The 21,894-nt window shown below is 40.1% G+C and overlaps 3 protein-coding genes across 3 annotated transcripts; 2 read left to right on the top strand and 1 right to left on the bottom strand.

Moving 5' to 3' along the window:
• Positions 1-1,305: 1,305 nt before the first annotated feature.
• On the top strand, positions 1,306-3,676 carry szl (sizzled). The gene is made up of 4 exons (XM_034879756.1): positions 1,306-2,150; positions 2,294-2,460; positions 2,617-2,709; positions 2,835-3,676. The coding sequence occupies exons 1-4, from the start codon at positions 1,870-1,872 to the stop codon at positions 3,143-3,145; spliced, it is 852 nt and encodes a 283-aa protein (XP_034735647.1). The 5' UTR covers positions 1,306-1,869; the 3' UTR covers positions 3,146-3,676.
• A 1,172-nt stretch (positions 3,677-4,848) lies between these two features.
• LOC117949068 (prolactin-like) lies at positions 4,849-7,189 on the top strand. The gene is made up of 5 exons (XM_034879081.1): positions 4,849-4,858; positions 4,944-5,122; positions 5,273-5,368; positions 5,519-5,704; positions 6,890-7,189. Exons 1-5 carry the CDS (start codon positions 4,849-4,851, stop codon positions 7,097-7,099), a joined length of 681 nt encoding a protein of 226 aa, XP_034734972.1. The 3' UTR covers positions 7,100-7,189.
• A 335-nt stretch (positions 7,190-7,524) lies between these two features.
• Positions 7,525-11,712, bottom strand: dbx2 (developing brain homeobox 2). The gene is made up of 4 exons (XM_034879760.1): positions 11,309-11,712; positions 10,304-10,387; positions 8,328-8,512; positions 7,525-8,133 (listed from the first exon to the last, which is right to left on the bottom strand). The coding sequence occupies exons 1-4, from the start codon at positions 11,583-11,585 to the stop codon at positions 7,942-7,944; spliced, it is 738 nt and encodes a 245-aa protein (XP_034735651.1). The 5' UTR covers positions 11,586-11,712; the 3' UTR covers positions 7,525-7,941.
• Positions 11,713-21,894: the final 10,182 nt, after the last annotated feature.

Raw genomic sequence — 21,894 nt, 5'->3', positions numbered from 1 at the left:
TGCGAACATGGGGATACTTGTTTAATTGGTATCTGTCTTGTGTATCTGTATCTTTTTTTTATGGACCGTGAGTCTAATAATAAAAGCTATCTATCTATCTATTACCTTCTCATTAACTAAGGCAGGGGGAGGCAACACATTACCAAGACAGACACAGTGTCTACAGGGCAGCCATTAGACCCAACAACAGACCCCTGCTGGGCTCCTGGCAGGGGGAGCTTGTTAAATGTGTGGACCTATTGTTCTCCTAAATTGGTCTGTGACTCTAATTGCCCAGTTAGTCCTCTCTTACGGGCTGTACTCGTCTACCCGAACTGGAACCAGCCTCTACTCATCAGATCAGGCTGTAAAAGGTCCTTTGGCTGGGGCCGATGGAGGGCTCTTGCTGGCTGCAGACAGGGCTGGTATACAGGCACAGAAATCATAGTTGGGCTATTTAGAATGAGTTTTGCTTTGGCGTGTCTGATTACACAATGACCATGGCAGGCTGGGTGGGATAGAGACCTCTGATTCATGAGGGAAGGTCCTCCAAAGGCCCAGAGGCATCAGTCCCAGATATACATCTAAATCTGGAGACAGACGACATCCAAACAAATACTATGATTATGTAATGTAGTTCTATTGTTGAATTAAGTGGCTTGAATACATGAGACAGAGAGAACGAGACAAATTAGCATTTATATCTGTGCCCCTGGTCTGCATCTCAGGACGAGATCTCTGATGTCTTGAATGGGATATTGGCATATTATGACAGATGAGTCTGCCTGATATCAAATGTTGCCCTGGTGATTTAGTACCATTCCAATGAAAGTAATTGCTATCTTGTCTGAAAGAAATGCCTGTATATGTCCTTATAGAAAATTGTTCTATACTATTGTAAATTGTTCTATACAGATTTTGTGACTAGTTCCATGTGCAGTGGCTGCTGATGCAATAATGTCTTTGCAACTGATTCTTCAAACCAATGTGCCAAAGGTGGAGGTGGACTAATAGTATTTTGCATGTGGTTCTGTTTTTTATTGGGAGATCAAAGCCAGGTGAGCCAAAAGAGACGCTGCGTTGCTAATGAGAACTGGAGGCTCTGCCAATGAAACCCTCCAATTAGGAAGCAGGGACACATGAAAGAGACTGGCAATATGAAGGAGACTGCCTGTCTGTCTGTTAAAAAAAAAACTCACCTTTATTTCCAAAGGGTCTTTCAGTGATGCTTTTTGTGACCCTGAGCAGAGACTCTTTATGGGATTTGATTGTTTTTACATATTAGCCATTGCAACAAAGTGGCATCATTTTACATTGTGCTCAAAGCAAATATAATATATGGAGTGGACAAATAAACACATTGACTTTTAAGGTAACTGAGTCCCTATTGCAAATTGCTAAAATTGCCTGCCAAGTAGCAGCACTTTAGTCTGCTGCACATTGTATGCATTTAACACCAAGAGTTAGAATTTAAATTAACTTCAATGAGGTGTTGACATTTTTTTTATACCTCCTGGACCTATAAAAACAAACTTCAGATTTTGGGACTAGGCTTTGGTCAGTGAAAGCTGGGTTGTGATTGCCCATTGTCCCCCCTCCCTTCTCCCCCTCACACACACCCTACATCTGCTTATTACCCACCCTCTGTCTGCAGTCGTCACAAAAAAAAAGCTGTTGTCTCCAAACGCATTGTCTCTGCGTCTTTGATAGGTAGTTGATAACAGACTTACAGACTCATGGGGCTGGCTGATCTTTCTGCGAATATAAAAAAGCAGCAGCAGCAGCTACAAAGCCATTCATGGACCGAAGACACTTCTGACAACAAGCAACCTCAGTAAAAAGCTCATCTATCTACCCTGTGGACTCTGTGGATTTTGTGAACCCTTCAGTATGGCTGTGTTCTTTACCGTGGCTCTCCTGGCTATGGCATGTCCCTTAATGGCATTTGACATGGGTCAGTCCACTCGTTGCGTCACTATCCCCAACCAGATGAAAGTCTGCAAGGATGTTGGATACTCTGAGATGCGGCTGCCTAACTTCTTGGGTCACAGCAACCTGGAAGGTGAGGTGGTGCCACGTTCGGAGGACTGGAGACCCATGCTGCAGACAGGCTGCCACCCTCAAGCCCAGGCCTTCCTCTGCTCCCTCATTGCCCCCGTCTGTCTTGACACGTAAGGAGATTTTACATTTCTTGTTATTTTCTGTGGAATATACCAAACAAAAATACAAACGTGTACAACAATGACTTTTTGTTTTATCATTATTACACTCATTTTATGTTCATTGTGTAACATCTTGCCATTCCTTCTTTCAGTTTTATTCAGCCATGCCGCAGTCTGTGCGTGGCGGTGAGGGACAGCTGTGCTCCGGTGCTTGCCTGCCAGGGTCACCCATGGCCCGAGGAACTTGATTGTGACCGCTTTCCTACTGAGGAAGACATGTGCCTTACTCCTCACGCAAAATTTGGCCACATTGCAAAAGGTATGTATGGCCCACAGCATTTGTTTTTACTTTACTGCTTTGTTATCCCATTGGCAGACTGGACTACTTACAGTAAGTGCTTTCTCTTTTAGATTTCCTATGATCACTGTACATGCCCTACAATGTTGTTAAACTATGTATACTTTGTTATTACAGATTTACCCAAACCTGCCTGCCAAAACTGTCCTTCTGTGGAAGTAGCTCCTGCCATGAAAACAGTCCTGGATGCTTTCTGCCAGCATGACTTTGGTACATTTCCGAATTCTTTCAATACAATGTTGTTTGTTGACGTGGATCCAGTATAGGCATGTTTTTTCACAATTGTATGTCATTTTCTGAACCAGATGATTTATTGTTTTTTGTCTTTGTCACAGCTGTGATTGCCAAACTTCACCGTCGTCGCCTGCCCATGGGAGAGCCAGAGTTTGATGTGGAGGGCCGTGTTGAGTTTATTCGTCAGGGACCTCTCCTGCCTTATGACACCCAACACCTCCTCCAGCAGTGGCTCCTTATCAACCTCCAGTGTGCCAGTGTGCTTTTGCGCCCCGGACGGTCACAGCTTTATGTGCTGACGGGTTCCGTGCAGCCTGATGGCACCCTTGCTCTTACCCGTCTCTTCCCTTGGCACAGAAAAGACACAAACATTGCAGTGGCCACTCGCAAGTGGAAGCACTACAGATGTTGAATGGATTGATACTTAGATCTAAAAAACTGGAGCTCTGAATCTGTGTTTGAAGTGTAGAAGTGTCACATATGAACATTTATTTTTATTTTTTATTTACCTTTATTTTACCAGGAGTATTCCCATTGAGATTCCAAGTCCCTTCCTGGTCAAGACGACAGTATACGAAAATTTACATAAAGCAAACAAGCAACAGACGTATATGATTCCAAACCTAAAACCCGTATGATTTAAGACCAAATCAAGGAGGAATTATGTGATGGAGAGTTTCTTGGCATTAGCTATAAGTGAGAATTTGTGAAGTAAGCTGAAGGGATATAAGAAAAGAGCTGGACATCAACAGCCGTTGTCTCCCTCAGCAAGTCACTTTCTCATCACTGCTCTGACATCACACAGTAATAGAATGCACTCAAACCTGTACATAGTATTAATTAATGTAAATTGATTGTAGATTCTATTTTCTATAAGGATATTGGTGTATTTATGACATCTTTTTTATGTTGTATGTGGAAAAAGGTGACAATAAAATGTTTGTTCTGCAAAACTATACTATTGTATGTGTAATGTTTAACCGTAACTATTTTGTGGAACGTACTGCTTAGCCCTTTTAGTCCTGGGACAACAATGACATTCTTTATACAGCAAAGGGAAGGAGTCATAGTAGAGTCGCCCTCTTTACTTATCACTCAGTTCTCCACAAGGTGGCACACTAATGGAGGCAGGGACCACTGATTAACTGATATTGTACCATGCTTCCTTTTCATTGCAATTATTAAAATGGGTTCAGAGACAACGTTCAATGCAATATAAAAAAAATTAAATTCAATGTTGATTTTTTATCTCTTTTGTCTAAAAACTTGACTTTATAATTGTGTGCATTACGTTTACAAATGATCATATAACGTGGAAAGTGGCTCTGTAGTAAAACTGTAGAATGACTCATGACCTATTCACTGTGCATGGCTTGTGTACTATGTAGCACTAATGAGAAGCTAAAACACTCACTTTACATTTAAATAGCCTCGTTTTTCACTGCCAGCCTGAAGAGTTCTAGTTAGGGTTGTTGAACAATGGGCTTAGTTTATACTCGTTTGTGATACTGTTCATTTTTATGTTGTTCTCCTAAGAGATGATGAGCTGTCTTGTAGTTTAAAATAAACTTTAAAATGCTGAATAATTTAAGTGATTGAATATTGTTGGCTGTCCCAATTAGACTGTAATGATTTGAAATGTATGAGTTTGTAATAATTCTATTTATCACACTTTTTATGTACACCTAACATAAGACATGGGCCTTTTATAAGGACCATTTAATTTGGTTGCATGTAGACAGCCTGGGGCATCATCTGCTTCTGCTTCTGTTGATTAGTTGATTTTTTTTTTTTTACTTATTACAGAATAGGAGCTGAGCACAAAGAAATACAAGTTTTTATTTATCCCAATCACTGATTTTTGTTACTATAAATTGCCCAAGACAGTCTACAGTGTGTAGTACTTTTTCCACATGGGTTAGCTTCGTATGCTCTCGGCTGAGCAGTTAACTGAGCAAAGCATATGACGTGCAAAGAGAAAAATCACATTTGTATTATGTTCAAACCAATTAGTTTAATCAACAACGTCATCATTGAATTAATTAGTTTCCACAATAGTAGCTCTGGTGGGAAAAGAGCTTCACTCATCTGGTTCTGCAGTAGAAGACAGAAACCATGGACAAGGGTAAGATTGCATGATGACAAATTAAATACGTGTTTTTATTTATGTGTTTTTCTCAGTTTTTTAGTGACTTTGTTTTTTCCCTCAGTTTTGTTTGCTGTTCTTACACTAGTATACATGGAGCTTTCCATGAGGGTTGTCACTGCCCCGATCTGTGCCTATAGACAGGCTGGATGCCATTCTCCTTCTCTGGCAGATCTTTTTGAGAGGGTCATACAACAGTCTTCAAGAATGCATGGCATCTCCAGTGATCTGCACTCTGAACTTGTGAGTTCTTTCATTTCAGCTCTGACATGGATCATCCATCACCATCCATCAACCCTTTGACCGCCATTCATCCATCATCAATCACCCTTGATTGATTTGGCTATTTTTCCAGCCCTGATATCAGTATGATATGTGTGTCCGTCCTTACAGGAGCAATATTTCTTTCCCAGGATGAACGTCCTAGAAAAGTGCCGCACACATGGCATACTAACACCAGACGATAAGGAGACTGCACAAAGGATGAGGGTGAGCGTTCATTGTGATTAATCATTTTAAATATGGTCACAGCTACTCATGTTCATAAGTATGCACATAGGCGATGTCACTTCATCTAGACTATATGATATTAAGCTGTATTTTACCACCAATTTATTTAAAAAACTCTTTAATGTGCAGCGAGAACGACTGACAGAGGTGATCCTGAGTCTGCTGGGGGCCTGGAGTGACCCGCTGTCTCAACTCCACTGTAGCATGTCTCAGGATCAGAATCAAAACTTCACCCACCACAGCTACAGCAAGGCACTGGAGATCAGTGATATGGTGCAGAAGCTGAGGGAGGGAATGGCAATAATGGCTGAGAAGGTAAGGACTCACTAATGGTTGTAGATGTAAATGTGCTGTATTTATATAGCGCTTTTCCAGTCTTAACAACTGCTCAAAGCGCTTTTACATCTACAGGAAACATTCACCATTCACACACATTCATACACTGTGGCCGGGGCTGCCGTACAAGGTGCCACCTGCTCATCAGATAAACATTCACACACATTCACACTCCAATGCGCAGCACCGGGGGCAACTTGGGGTTCAGTGCCTTGCCCAAGGACACTTCGACAATGACTGCAGGGGCGGGGATCGAACCACAAACCTTCCGATTGGCAGGCAACCGCTCTACCACTGAGCCACAGCCGCCCAGATGTGTTGTGGTCATTGGGGATGCACAATATATCGCCAATTACATCTTGTTGGACGATGTTAATACATTTTTTTATGCCTCAGCATCGGTCAAATGAGCAAGTGTGTGTGTGTGTATGTGTGTGTGTGTGGCATAATGTGGCACTGGCCTATCATTTATTCTCCCACAAGAAATATGTTACTTATTTTTCAAGGGTGAATGTCTATGTCTACATATATAAAATTATACATTTATGATATAAGTAATCTCTATTGTCTTGTTTAATGTCTGTATCTACAACAAATGAGAGTAATAGGGTAACAGAGACTTGGGCTGCATCCCAGGTCACTAAATTGCATTCCTGGCTCCTCCACTTGCCTCCCTTGCTCGCGTTTTAGTCCATCCCACCGAGGAAGCATGGGAGAGACGCAGGGAAATAATTAGAGGAGGGAGGAAACAAGGAAATGTGTTTTAGATGGATGAGACTTCCTTTCCTCTCAAGCGTCACATGAATTTGTCAGCTTTATGGGCGCAGTAAGTAACTCTTTTAGGTGCACGGATTCAGGGGAGGCTGCTCTCATGTATCCTTGCTCATAGCTCCTCAATGATCCCTCCAAAATGCTCGATTCTCACTCCTCTGGGCAGAATTAGAGCTTTGATACGGCCTTCACGAAGTAGGGACAGAACAACTTCCGCTTCTATCTATCTATCTATCTATCTATTTAAGGTCATTTGCAATATTTCACATTCAATGTTATGTCTCACTTAATTCAGGTTTTTGTTTTTGTTTTTGTGACATACTGCGTACCTTCATGCATTCCTTGAAAGAATTAATTATGTGGTACCTTCAATGTTTCTTCTCTCTACCTCAGATGAAGCTATTGGGAGTTCTTGGTAACACTATGGGGGACATCTCTCCTGAGAGTTTAGTCCACTCTTCTGAACTTACCTTCTACAAACAAGGAGAACTCAACTCATTGGACTATCATGACCTGCTATACTGCTTCCGCAGAGACTCCAGCAAAGTCAAAATGTATCTCCGAATCCTGAAATGCACCATCCTTCCTGGACTGGACTGTTAATAGTGATAGCAAAGCAGTCTACTTTAGTATCTTCAAAATTTGGCTGAATATAAAGGAGTCTATGTTTTTCATTTGCTTTGAGCCACAAATGTTCTTACTGTACTGTACAGTGTGCATTTTCTGAAGAGAATTGTCTGTGCCTCTTGTAGTTTTAGGGCTTTTAGGTAATTAAACACTTTAGCGCTTGAGCATGAAAATGTCAAAAAATAAAAATTGAGGTAAAAACTTCCTAATCGTTTTTGGTCATCTTCTTCATAGTGGGGAGAAAATTATTGCTCTATATTTTTATAGCAATGGTAGATGGTAGTTTTGACATCGAAATGGTTTGCTCCAGAGAGCCCAACACACTAAGAATAAGTAATATGGAAATTAATTTATTTACAATTCATCTCTGTCTTCATGATCATGAAATTCTTTTTACAAAATATATCAAGTGAAATTTGACTTAACGTTTGGATTATGAGTTGAACATTACTGTAAAGCTGATCAAAACATGATATTTAAATGTAATAAATCAAGTGAATCATTTGTGCATGTAACCAATTGCACTGGCAATCAAAGAGTGGGAATATTTTCTGGAAAGACTTGTCATTGTAATGACCAATACATTGCTTACTGAAGCCAGTGAAACGATATGAGATAATTGACCCAGCAGTTAAACCTAACGCAATTTGATACAACAAGACAGTTACATGCATTGGAAAGTTAATATTATTGGTTTTAGTCTTCAAAGACAGTGAATTCCATTCATATATTTTAACATCCTCCCAGTACTGTAGCCTTATTACAGGTTTTGTGGATTTGAGAAAGTCATTGGTTTACTTTCCACTTATTCCAGCCTTTCATGTGTCCCTGACACCCCTTTGTGGTGGTGATCTCTCTGTTTTTTGGACAGAGTGATTCTGTGATGGTTCTTCCTCTTCCTGAGCGAGACCTCGTGCCATGAGCTCATCCATTGGGGAGCGAGTGTTATGAACCTCCTTTTCCTTACAGTTCCTCCACTTCATTCGACGGTTCTGGAACCAAATCTTTACCTAAAGCATTAAGAGAATGGAGAGGCATTTAGTTTAATTTATGTAGTCCAATTAGTTTTTCACCCCCTCTTACATCTGAGCGGTATAATTAAATATGGCTAAGGATGTCCACAGATGTGGTTTTCTGTTTAGTTTTTTTTTTAGAGATTAATCAGGCAAAATTATTATATTATTATATTATTATTATTCGTTACCTGTGACTCCTTGAGACTGAGATCCGCTGCAAGTTTGTTCCGGTCTGTCTTGCTGATGTATTTCTGTCTTCGAAAAGTTCTCTCCAGCTCCTTCCGTTGTTCTTCAGAGAAAACAGCCCTCCTAAGGATCCCTCTGCGGGTTTTAGGACTTATATCTGTAGACCACATTCGAATATTTGCTCCCTCTAAAACAAAAAAAACAAAAACATATAATAATGTCATTGTGTTGACCCAAGCAACTATATGTCAACATCAGTGAGATAAGGGTCATTGATTAGAAGCTGTCATTGGTGGGTTGCGGAATAGGAAAAATAAAATTCATGTTAAACGAGGTACACGTAGCAGCCTGAAAATACAGATGTGTGTAAATTGAGATGAAATCGCACATTATGGACCAAGATGGCTATGGATAATTTTCACAAGTGTTTTATAATATAGACAATTTTGATTCTGTCAGCAAGCAATTTGCACACTTTACCAACTAAACAACATTTCCTATCTTTTCAACCAAGAGCATGCCTGTTTTTGTCACACTCACATTATCACTCACTTTTAATTTCTCTTTTTCTATTCGTTCAATTTAACAAACTGAGGGTGACTAAAGAGAATAGAAAGCCACTTCAACTGAGAAAAAAGGGATTTAGTGAACTGTGAGGAGCAATCCCACGCTACTTCACTCACAGGTGCACCCACAACAAAAGTCAAGTGGAACAATTTATCCGATCTATTCAATGTTGCCTTTTTAATCTGTACGACAAATCTGCACATAGACCACCTCTAGGAAGCACATAACAGGTTTGGACATGCTTTTCACTTCTCTATTGGGACTCAATGGCTTTCACTTAAATAGCTGATTACCAGGTCATCCCTGGGCAACGTGTGTGTCTACCCTAGTGGGCCAACTATAGAGCCCTATGGGACATCAACAATAAAGCCGTTCAATGGAAATGCCATTACTAGATGGCTCAGTGGCCCAACACTAAATCTTTTCACTTGCAGGTATGAAGCCAGTTTGTATGTGAAGATGAGCTCGAATAAGTCTATAAAAGTCACTTTCATTGAATGCTTTATGTCCTAGTCAAGAAGTCTCCAATAGGCAGAAATGAGAGTTGAAGGACAGGAGAAAAGAGGGGGGTTGGCGGACCAAGCTCTTTAGCAACACAATGGCTGGGGGATGTTCCTGGTCCAACCCTCTTCTGTAGAGAAATGGGTACGTTTTTTGTGCTTAGCGGAGTTCATTGCTGCAGTGAAAAATTGCAGTGAGGTCGCGTGTGGATGGTGGAGTGAAAGTGCCAATTGGTCACGGCCAGACTGGGCATTGTTGTGTTGCTGGGCACTGTGGGAAAGTGTCAACCTACTAAGAGGACTCCAGGGACCTGTGGGATGAAGGCTTCCTGAGTTGTGCTGTTTTCCACAACATTTGACAGGCATCATAGGTTGGATAAACTAATAAGTTCCAATTGCTCTGTGCAAACATAAGACAGCTGTTTGAAAAATTTCAAGCGCCGTTCCAAAGAAATCTGCAATTACAGATTTTCTGGATGTTTTTAAATTCCATGCAGCCTAAAATGAAAGTTGAATCTGTAGCGATTCACTACTTATTAATATGCTGAGAGAGTGCCCTAAACATTCTGAAACAATCTGCCTCATTCAGCAGTAAGAATTCACTCCTGGTAATTATAATCTTAATATGACAGAAGACAAGATGTTTATTAGCTCTGCATATTTGCGTTAGTAGAAGTGTGCATTTGCAAGTACAAAATAGGGGGCCCCAAGGACTCTTAAAAGCCTTGCAACCCACCCCTCTTCACCATCCTAAACAGCCGTGAATGGTTATGAATAGAACCGTGCTGAGTTGAGCGTAGAATTAGCTCTTTGGCATTGCATCAGTAATTAGCCGTGGAAAGCATGGGAGACCCTGCTGCTAATGCTTAGAAGGCAGCTCAGGCATTGCTGATGAGTCATAAAACACTCACTGTTGAAGACAGGAGGGGGGCTGGACCCACCGCAGCATGCCAGCAGATAATGCGGGCTCCGCAGGAAAACACCACTCAGTACACCTGCAAAGAGAGATAGGAAAAGTCAGATATGATGTGTTAACTAGGTGAGACAGGTATTATCTACAAGGTGCTATATCTGGCTCATCACTCACTTTTAACGGCATTTGGAGTCCTACCTTGTCTCATTTTTGTTATCTACAGTTTAACAGCAGGGCTAAGCTTTAGGTGATGCATACAAATGCATTTCCATTTAGATGTTTCAACAGCTACACTTTTTTTGAAAACCACACTTAGAAAAAGAAACTATTAACTTATTCAGTTTGAAAATTATTTGCTTAAATAATAATTGGGCTCTATTAAGGGACACATGCCATAAATACAAATTAAAAAAAAAAAAATTGTAAAGTTTGAACAGGTTTATGGTTAATCAAATTTAAATGTTTTATTTATCTTATATTTCTTTGCTGTCATTATTTCTTATCAGGACTGTAATTATTTGATCTGTTATGAAATACAAAAGTCATAAGTGATGTGTTACTGATTTTCTAAATTATATTTTATAATAAATGTCAGTACATTTTGTTATATTTCAAAGCATTTAAGTTATAAAAAATAGTTTTTCTTTACTTTGGAGATATACAGAAATATATTCTAGGATCATTCAGAAAAGAAAAGTAGAGACATTTTATTGGTAAATAATCTTTCTTAAATAAATTTGCGAAATTATACGAGAAAAAAAGGGCATGTCAACTATATATCTATAAATTATTTCCAGCCTAAAAATGTATGAAACCTGAGAATTTAAACAATTTGTATCCTTCACAATAATGTAAGTTTAAAAGAAGAAATAAAATATGTATGGGGGAAAAACAACATTGCTGCTATTATGTCACACAGCTTCACATTTAAAATCCTAGACAAAATCTAAATGTATTAAGTTTTGTTTATAGCCTGCTTGCATACAAAATGTGTTTTTTTTACCCGAGTGTGGCAGAAGCGGCCCTCCTAAATCTTTCCTCTGCTGGGGACTGTGGGCCTGTCTTTGGTAGGCTCCATGCTCAGAGCCCCAGATTCTCCTCGGATGTTCACACACTGCAAGTCTCAGGTGTCCACCTGCCATCCCTTCTGGACGGGCTGAAGGTGTCTGTGACTGCAGCAGATTGTCAATAAGAAAACTCTTCCCAGAGCTCCCGAAGCCCGATAAAGCAGGAGGAGAGCCAGCCATATTCCTCCTGGTGCAGCTCTGAATTGAGACCATCCTGTTCACACAGTGACCCAAACACTTAAGTTCCCTCGTCAGCAGTCACAGCTCAGTGACACTAAATTCTCAAATAATCCCTTCTTGAGTGACCAGGCCAACTTCATTAAACTCTGAAGAAAACAAAAGTTCTCTGCTCTTCATCTTTTGGGCCTGCACATAGCTACAGGGCTGTGTCGTGATTGGCTGAGAGGCTCTAATGTGCTTCTCAATTCAGATAAGGCTGGGGCCTTTCTGGAGTGGCAGAAGGTGGGTCTGGCTCATTCATTATGTCAACTAGCCTATTAAGTGATAGACACTAGAGACAATGAACTGCTGGCCAAAGTTTAACATGCACCAAACCGTCTTCTCCAGTAGTAAATAGTTTTCTCTTTTCTCCAGCCTCCCATTGTGCCTTATTCAAACCCTGAGCAGTTCATTGGCAATGTGCTTTTTCTGTTTCGTTCCAGAAACATTCCTCTGTGAGGTTTTTCTTGATTGCAAAATGATTTAAAAGCAGGCCATGTTAGTGTGGATAAATAGGGGTTGACAAAGTAATGTGATATTTTCTCCTCCAACGTAAGCAAAGTGCAAAATGCTGACAAAAGGAAAAACTTTTATATGTGAACTTTTTTTCTTAAGGAATGCCACCTTACAATTCTTTACAAGATAACTGAATTATTGTTGTTCATTCAAGTTTTATTGTTTCAGTGTTATGCAATTGCACAATATGTAAGTGTATGAATAGTCCCATATAGCACACTTTAACTGTTATTTTTAAACCTTTAATGTAAAGTCAAGAAATTAATTTTTTTTGTAAAAATTAAGAAACTAAACTGTGGCTGCAACTGCGCATCATATGATACTCTAAGACTGCAGTCTTGACATTGTGTCTCTAAAAAGAAGCGTTGTTTTTATAACATGCCAGTATTATATTATATAGAAAACCATGTCATTGGCAAGATCTATTTAAGGATAAAAGACAACCTTTCTAACCTTTAAATGTTGAATTCACGTAACTTTTAGGCTTGTTTATTTATTTCCTTTAAAGGGTTCAGTCAAGGTCAACATTGACAGATCAATATATCTCTACAGACAGTGGACATAACCACCTCAATATTTACTCAGTGCCAGTTGTCAGTGTATTTCAGTATTTAAGGGTTGCAACTAAAAGAAAAATATAATCACAAACACACACACACTTGCGCATGTCGTGATGTTATGGTACAAACACATCCAATGAGAGGCTTGTGTAACCTTTCACACTGCAACTAATGATCCTCAGTATCATAATAGGAAATCCAACAAGAGGGGCGACAGACCCAGAGTTTAGGCACAGTAAACAGGCATATCCACACTGGTCGGGGATGTGTGTGTGTGTGTGTTGCAGGAGGGGGGGGGGGGGGGGGGGGGGGGGGGGGGGGTGTCAGGGAGCGCCAGTCTGCGCGTGTAGATACCTCATGCTGAGCATGGAAATTGGCCCAGACAGCTCAGCCTATTGTGTGATGGCCAGGGAGCCAAAGGTTGCTTGTAATCAAATTTGAGGTTTTATTCCTCAGACTGGTGGAGAAGGCATAGCGCTCTGTCACATGATGAGTGTTACCAAGTCTGTGCATCTACTTTTGTGTAGTGAGTGTGTGGTAACATGCTCCACATAGACCAGTGGCTGTGACAGTCCCCCAGGGCTTTTTGTTTGGTGGAGTCATTTGTTTATATGACAGACACAGAACAGTAGGGGACCCTATAGTGCTCTCTATGCTTTTATTGACTGTATTTGTTTACACTTTAAAAGGACCCTAAATGATGTCAAGGTACGTTTTAGGTGATAACATTGAGGAGATTCGTTTAGTTTATTCTTACAGCCACACTTTGTTTTCTCATTAATGAGCATTTCAGCAACGAAGAAATGTTTAGCAACTTTTAAAGTTGTGACGAGCAGCTAAAAACTACCAACACTAGTGTAAGCATAATTTATTCCTGTTAGAATCATATAGTTCTCTGTATTCAAAGACATTCTAGGTAGAACCGGTCTCACACGACTACTGTGCACATTTTAAAAGGCATCGCTAAGAGCGTATCATCATTAAGATTCACCACTTCGTAATTAGCCAGATTCCAATTGAGCTCTCCAGGAGAAGGAGGTATAATTAGGCTATTCTTTAACAGTAGGTCTTGGAAACACCCTGAAGCAAGTTCATGTGAATGTATTTGATGTCCTTCTCTTTTTAGAAATGGAGGGAAAAAACAGGGGTCCCTTCATTCAGTATCCTCACAATGGCCCTGTTGAAAGCTAGCACTCTGCAGACGGGCTGAGATCCCTTTTCTCTCTTTTTTAACCCCACTAAAGCTCTTAAAAGGATACCGGCCCATTGCACATGCAATTGATATTCCACCACTCGAACTTAATATCGTGAATGGAGGGCCAAGCTCTATGAATCAAGAAGACAATGCGCTTAGCTTAGCAGCAAACTGGCACTTTGTGTGCGGTGTCTGTGCCTCAGAGGAGGAAGTTTCTAATGTGAGCCTCACAATTGTGTGTCTATAGAGTTCTAATGAGCTTCTGTAAGCTGAGTGAATGGCTGCTGGCTATTCACCATGAGGGTCCAATGAGCCAGCTCACTGCACACATTCACATAAGATCCAGGGGATCCAGGGGAGTGGCTGTGTTGAGCAACGGCACTGCGTGGACAGTCTATAAAAGATCAACATACGTATATAACCAATCTTTCATTAAGAGTATGTCCATATAAAGCCGATAACATTTGAAAACAAATCTCTTTAACTCATTTGTATCTCTCTCTTCTAGCATCTCACAATTTGGGGGGTTGCGTCATTGTTAGAAAAACCAGAAAGTACGTCAGCACATGGCCTATGGAGCATGTTAAAGTCAAGCTCATTAGTAATGTGAATTTTCATGGAAGTATGGATGTTTGAATTTTAACTAGATATCTTTTGTTTATTTTCTATTCATTTATTTGTTGGGGACAAAGCTAATTGACCAATAGAATCTTTTCTAAAAAGTTCATCCGTTGTCCCTGACCGCAATTTATTTTTGAAATTGAAAGAAGTGATTGTTAAATTAATTGTCTCCTAAAGTAATTAAAAGCTGCTACTTTATTGCACCACTGTCATTTGGAAACTGCTTGCAAGCAAAGCAATACACAAAGACATATAACATATACGAAAAGGCCACAAAACCCAGCAATATTAGGTGAATCATGTTTCACCACCATTTTCTTTATATTGGCTCACATCAACTACATGATTCTTGTATTCCAGCATGATGCTGCTAAATAAGTCAAAAGAGATGGCATTGCCATGAGGGCAAAGAAACCCCCTTTCTCGATAAAAACATAGTTAAGCCATTGATGGCTGCCTGGAATACATATTTATTTTATTATTATTCTCTCGCTCTCTACCATGTCCCTGTAGTTACTTTGTGTCGCCCATATCTCAAGTCATCAAGTATGTAACCCTGGGATGGTCCAAGGGGGACACTGTCTGTTGTACTTCGGTACTGCTACACTCTGATGCTGTCACTGCAATTCACTGCCATGCACACAAGATGGCTCCGAGAGAACAAAAATCATCTGCATTGAAGTGGCATGAAAAAAATAAAAGTTATTTAATATTCATAATTCAGTTCAGCAAACCATTGTTTTGTACCAAAATTGAAACTGGTTGTTTTGTTGCAGTTCTTGCTGTGACAACACACAATTACAGTATATACAACTGGTGTCTGTATAATGACATCACCACGCTTAACATTAAGTCATAATGTAGTCAGTTGCTGAATGGGGAAACAGCTGAGTCATAACTTTGTCTCTATACAAATTTATCAGAAAAAGTCTAAGTGGTGTGAATGAAGAGTGTTTAGTTTATTTCTTTATTTGACAGGGACAAGCCATATTAATAATGTTTACTTAGCTAGAAAAGCAAATTATAACAAACGTTAGAATAAAAGAGGTGAAAAAATGCAGATACAGGTGGCCTGCAGCTCAATGAGTAAGTGCGCTCGTTGGCTGAGTCCTTTGCCGCGTGTCATCCCCCATCTGTCTCTCTCCCCCTTTCACATGTCTATCCACTGTCTCTGTCTAATAAAGGGGAAAAAAAAACGAAAAAAAAAATGCAGATACAAACAGAGCCTGAACTACATAGAGACTGCCCGTATAACACACAGAATCAAGTTTGAAAGCAAACAGTAAAGCACTAGTACCACTACAGATGTTAGGCCTGCTGAAGTGTCGATATTATGGACAGAGAGCAGCTCTCACACTAATCATAGTAATGACAAATAATAAAACAGACCACACACATGATTGTTAATTTCTAATAAACCAGGTTCTTGTGTGGAGAAGGAATGTTAGTTTGTGCCGTTTCTTATGTGTTGCTATAAGTTGTTCCACTGCTGCAGGAGGCTGTGAGCAATTTTTCTACTTACCTACTTTGTTTCCTCATATTTGGGCTGTTTTTCAATGTGATGTATGCTCAAAGTGGTTGAGCAAACTGACGGTATTAATTGTTAGAGCGCATAGTTTTTAATATGACTTATGAATGTCTGATTTGAAAGACAGGGCAAGGTCAATATAATATGGAATTATGCATTTAATAAATCCCAGGGGAGTCTTGTGGAAACAATAGTCACATCTTTTCTGCAGTTTATTTAAATCCTGACACAGCCACTGCAAGTGATCCCATTTTGGCATTAGTGTGTCTACATGGTGAGGAAAGTGAGTAGGCCTCTGACAGCTTTGTAATGCATCACCCATCTGGATCTTCTAGAGAAACGACTTCCACTCTTCCACTGCCCATGTCCTGAGAGAGAGAGAGAGAGAGAGAGAGAGAGAGAGAGAGAGAGAGAGAGAGAGAGAGAGAGAGAGAGTACGTGTGTGTTCACACTGTGTGCGTTTATTAGTTTTCATTCTTGGCTGGGCACATGCTTTAATGACTCTTATTTTCCTGATGGCACTTTAGGAAATGGCAACTAGTGGGCAATACAAAGTAATTACATTTTCTGTGTCTGCAGTACCCAGAAGAAATCTAGTATTAATAATGAAACAAGGGTTTGAGGCCCTCTTGCACAGCACATGTGACACTGCAGCGCCATTGCTTGCCTTTGTTTTATTGACAACAGCCACGCATTAGCTGAAGATGTGGCCCAGCTATGTGAATTGGAGACAGATAAGGGTCTATTTGTCAGAACACATCCCTTTTCCATGAATTATAATTAAAAGGGGTAGGGAAGATTAATATGACAAATAAATTGGCGTTGATCTGGTGTCCTTGGAAAGGAGCCGAGCACCACAGGACCTAGAACCTCCCCTTGTTAGTCTTCCACAGACAGCACAGCCAACAAGAGACTGTCCAAGCGTTTCAGAGATTGGCTGGGTTTTGTTGTGGACTTGGGATCGCCTCTAAACAGGCCGTTGCGAAAAGGCTTCAATTTATGTCCATCTGGCACAGAATGTATTCTCATTCAAGGGAATGTAACTGTTTATCCTGCTCTTTTTTTTAAGAAAAAAAATCATCACTAGCATGGCATGGCTTCTGATAAAACAGTTGTTCCAAAATAGTAATTGGTCCCATGGATGAAGAAGATGCAAGACACAAACAAATATTCAAAGCATTTGTGCTCTATAAAATGCATTCACAAGGCTGAGTCACACGGAGAGCCAAGCACTCCGTTTTAACTCCGGAGAGCCAAACTTTAACTTAACTGGAGGACCTAAGTAATTGAAAGAATGAAAATGTCTGCTTGCAGGAGGACATTACACTTATCATAGGATAATTTAAGCATTTAAATTATGGCATACTGGTAAACCTAATGCTTTGAGAGAGGTGGTATTTTCTCTATCAACCTCTTTGCCTCATATGAAGTCAGTTAAAAAAGGAGTAAAGGAGGCCATCTACCTCAAACTTGTCATTAGGCATTAGGGATTTAGTAACAAAGTTCAGACCAACTAAATGAGTCCTGAATGCAGCAGGAAAAACTCATCCAGAATGTAGATGAAGCAAAAGAACAGGATACCAAAAACGGAACCATAGAGACACCTGGGTAGACTCTACAAACACCCTACACAGTACAATGACCTGAAAACAGACAACAAAAACACAGAGACTAAATATACAAGGTAACAAGAGACAGGTGAGACGAGAAATCAACAATAGGTGAAACAAATCAGGGTGGGGCAGACAATCACAAAAGGTGGGTGTCACTCACCGATGTGAGTCAAGTGCAGATTAGAGTCACTCATGCATCATTTTGCGACGAGTGAAGATGTGAGATGCGCATGCATCACTTTGCGACAAGTAGCACACAAGATGCTAACGAGAGACTTCTGTAATGTCAATACAGTAAAAATGAACCTACTTAGCCAAGTTTGTTCGCTGCTGGCTACAAGTTACAACAAGTACAAGCAATCAAACACAACAAAGGCTGTCAGTTGAATGGCGTTTTGAGCTAACAATAGAAATCAAACAATCACTGATACCTGATTCCCATCTTCTGTTGTTGTTTATAATGAGAAAAGTTTATTATTTCATTGATTTCACAAATTTCCGTATGACACGTTATGCCGTAAACCGTTTAAATTTGAGCATGTGCAACTCAAATGTGCACTTGACTCACATTGGGGAGTGACAGCGGGAAAACACAAGGCCGGAAGTAAACAAGACATGACAAGGGAAAAAAATAAACAGATTACAAAATAAAACAGGAAACAGAACATACAGACAATCATTCCTTCATAGAGGGGGCCGTCTTGACAATCCCTCCCAGGATGTTTCACAGCAAGTTTAATTCATTAGACTCAAGACTATCATGATAGCCGTTTGACTTTGAAAACTTCTGTCACCCCACCAAAGAGGTTTAAGTGCTTAGGGACTCCACCTGTCAGGAAAACAGATGAGGCTTCTTGGATGAAAGTTGGAATGTCTTCAAGACTAAGAAAAAGCAAATTCATATGCTTGCAGTACTTCTGGACCATTTTCTATCTTCTGACTTTTATAGCTGCCACACAGTATTACAAGAATAAGAAGTATGAGGTGGAAAGAAATCCCCAAATATTAAGTGATGCTCATATTATTTCTTTTTTAATTAAAAGATATTTTTGGTCGATGTCCTCGGCCAACTGTACAAGACATTTCAGGTTTCTCTTTTACAAGACATGACTCCAGTCCCGCGTTCCGTTTATTAGCCTGCTTTGCAGTATATTTATAGCCTGATGTCGTCATACTAAGATTCTAGTCCTCAAATGTTGTGGACGGGGCTAAGTTTGGCTGGCATCCAGGCTAGTATATTTATGCACCCCAAGAAAGCACCTCACGGCTCAACTCTGGACAGAATTACTGTCAGGGGCATCACTAAAACACCAAACTCCTGCAGCATAAAATAATATTAAGCCCACTATTGGATAATAAAGTTTTTAAAATATTGAAAAATGTCAGGACAAAATTAAATTTTATTCATCACAGGTTTTACGCTTTTCCTGCTGACTCCAATACTGCCAGTATTTTCCTCTGTAAAGCTCATATTTAATTAAAAACAAAAGCTAGATATTAATAACGGGTGTACTTTAAAGGCAATGACCCAAACTGAATTCTTTGGTTGCACTGCTGTTTACATTGCTTTAAAATGTAATAATACAACACATTTCGGGGCCAAACCAGGTGAGGAGGGGCCTAACCCTGACACAAAGGACTAAAAATAATGTTTAAAGTTGGGAACCGAGAAGCAACCATCTTCTTTCCTTCTCTGTAGAGTAGACATCTTAATTTGCAGGTTGTTTTCTTTTCCAGAAAAATGTAGATACTGCTGATTCTAACGTATGCCAATAATCAGAAGGAGGGGAAAGAGGTAGCAGAGAGATCACAAAATTAATCCCGGGTAAAACATTCATTTTAACCAGAGAGATATACGGGCTTGAATAGACATGGGGAGACCCATCCATCTTTCCATATGTTTCATAATGTTCAGAGCAACATAATAGTTATACTTAACAATCTGGTTTTAGCAATGCCTAAATATTTAAACTGCTTAAAGTGCCCATATTATGAAAAACATTGCTTTTTCTTGGATTTTGGGTGTTATTTTGTGTCTCGCATATAAACTTAGAAAAAACTATCCATGCTGTTTTAAGTGACATTTAGGTTTCTGAATGTCCTCTGCTTTCAGTCTCCGGGTAAGCTGTTCAAAATCTGCACGGCTTTCTACGTAACTAGCCGAGATGCGGTGGCTAACCATAGCACATGCTAGTGCTAGCATGCTAGCTCGTTCTCAATGGCAAAACACTGTTACAAAACCCACTAGTTCACCATGGTCTACAAAAGAACTACTTACATGTCCCTTTTCTGCAGGTATTCCACAAGTGTGCCCTCGTTTAGAAGAAGTCTCCCAGTTAATCCTGCCTTGTACTGACCAAAGTCATGAATGGAGTAGTACAGACTTGTCAAAATTGACCCGTATAGATTTAGGTTAGGAAAAAGGTAACTATTTGAACAAGATTACACATAATGAAGATGAGGGTCTAAATGACCCAGATGCTCAAAAAGAGTTATTTGAATTAAGAATAACTGACATTTAATGGTCATCAATCCCTTATTACAAAACCAAGGCAGAGCACCAACATAGAAAATCACCCCAACATGGAAGGGTCTTGCTCGATGGGAACTGACAAAACATCCAGGTGTGTTGGGGGGGCAGTTGCTTCTAGCTTGGGTGTAAAGATCTTGTGATGAGACTACAGCTTATGGGATGCTGAGTTATCCCACTGTAAATTGCATGCTACCATGTCACATGGGACTTTTACGTGTCATCCTCAAGAGTTATCTGCTTTCACATTCAAGAGACAAGAGTTGCTTACCTTGTAAATGACAGCTTGCTCCCATCAGGGATATTTAGGACAAATATGTGGAACACTTGCCATACATGTAACCTTATTTGAGGATCTGTACACCCCAGCAAGAAGCAACCCATGTAAGCATACAGGTGTTTTGTTGATCTCAATCTAACAAACACCCAGCTCAGACAGTTTAGAGTCCAAAAGGACGTAGAGTTGGCTAATTTCTCCTGAACAGGTAGCTTCAGGGTAATTTATCACGGCTACAAAGGACGGGCATTTAATCCCATTTCAAAATTAGTGTACTCACATTGAATTATATAGCGTAAGTTCCTGAGTTGGTTACACAGAAAAAAATTGAGACACAGCAAGTGATCCCAACTGGTCTTGGATAATGCCGCCATGCTAACCCTGCTAACTGCTAGCTAACGCTAATGTTACCAGAGGCAAGTGGGCCATGGCTGTTTACAACGTGTAGCCTGTTAAGCTAGCCTGGCTCTGCCCTCCTATGTACTTAGGCTCAATTTTCATTTCCCTTCAGTACTACTTTGTACAAATTAATTGTACGAGATTAGGGTCGGAAGTGTGTTTAGCGATTGTTGCCATAATTCTTAGCCAATGAAGTGTGTTCCTTTAAATTGACAGTATATACGGCAAGGTAATATATCATGTTTAGCGGTTCTCGCCGTAGTCTTTCCGTTGAGTGGAGAGGACACCGAGTTTGTTGTGTTATTAGCAGTTCCTACCATAATTCTAAACATAGGAAGTGTGTCTTCCCGTTGGGTGGATAGGACAGCGAGGTTGTTGTGTTTTTAGTGGTTTCTACCATGATTCTAAGCCCAAAAAGTGTGCCTGTCAGTTGAGTACCGAGCTTCGCGTGAGCACGGGCTTTTGTGACTGAATATCACCAGCATCTATCCGAAGCTACTCCGCTGGGCTGTGGAGCAGGCTAATGTCTGGCTAAGTGAGAGAAACTTCTAGCAACATTGTTGTGGATGCTGTGGTCTCAGACTGGCAACCTCCGTGAACTTCGAGTGCGGGTAGGAGGGGCGGGTGGACGACTCGATCCAGTATTTTGAATTTCTACTGCAGTAACTATTTAAACTATTATAACATATTGTATGTTCTAAAAACCAGCCTCGAAAAAGTGATGGGGTCCTAAATGAATGCAATTTGTCTGCCAAATTAAGAACATTTTTGGTTATTTCACTTGAGAGATAGCCTACTTCTGTTATTACAAGCTTTAAATCTGAGAATCTATGTCGAGTTATTGCCATAGAGACACCATTTTCATTCACACACATAGTCTGTGTGTTTTTGAGTGTTACCCTACCTTTCTCATGGCAGATGTTTGGACTTGTCATAGCATGTCACACATGCTGTTGTATGACCTCATAACATCTACACTGTCTATAGCCTACATACAGTTGTGGTCAAAAGTGTACATACACTTGTAGAAAATCACAATGTTATGGCTGTCTTGAGTCTTCAAT

This window comes from Etheostoma cragini, chromosome 8 (genome assembly GCF_013103735.1).
Source record: "Etheostoma cragini isolate CJK2018 chromosome 8, CSU_Ecrag_1.0, whole genome shotgun sequence".
Lineage (NCBI taxonomy): Eukaryota > Metazoa > Chordata > Actinopteri > Perciformes > Percidae > Etheostoma > Etheostoma cragini.
The sequence above is the reverse complement of the archived record's forward strand: the minus strand, read 5'-3'. Positions and strand labels throughout refer to the sequence as shown.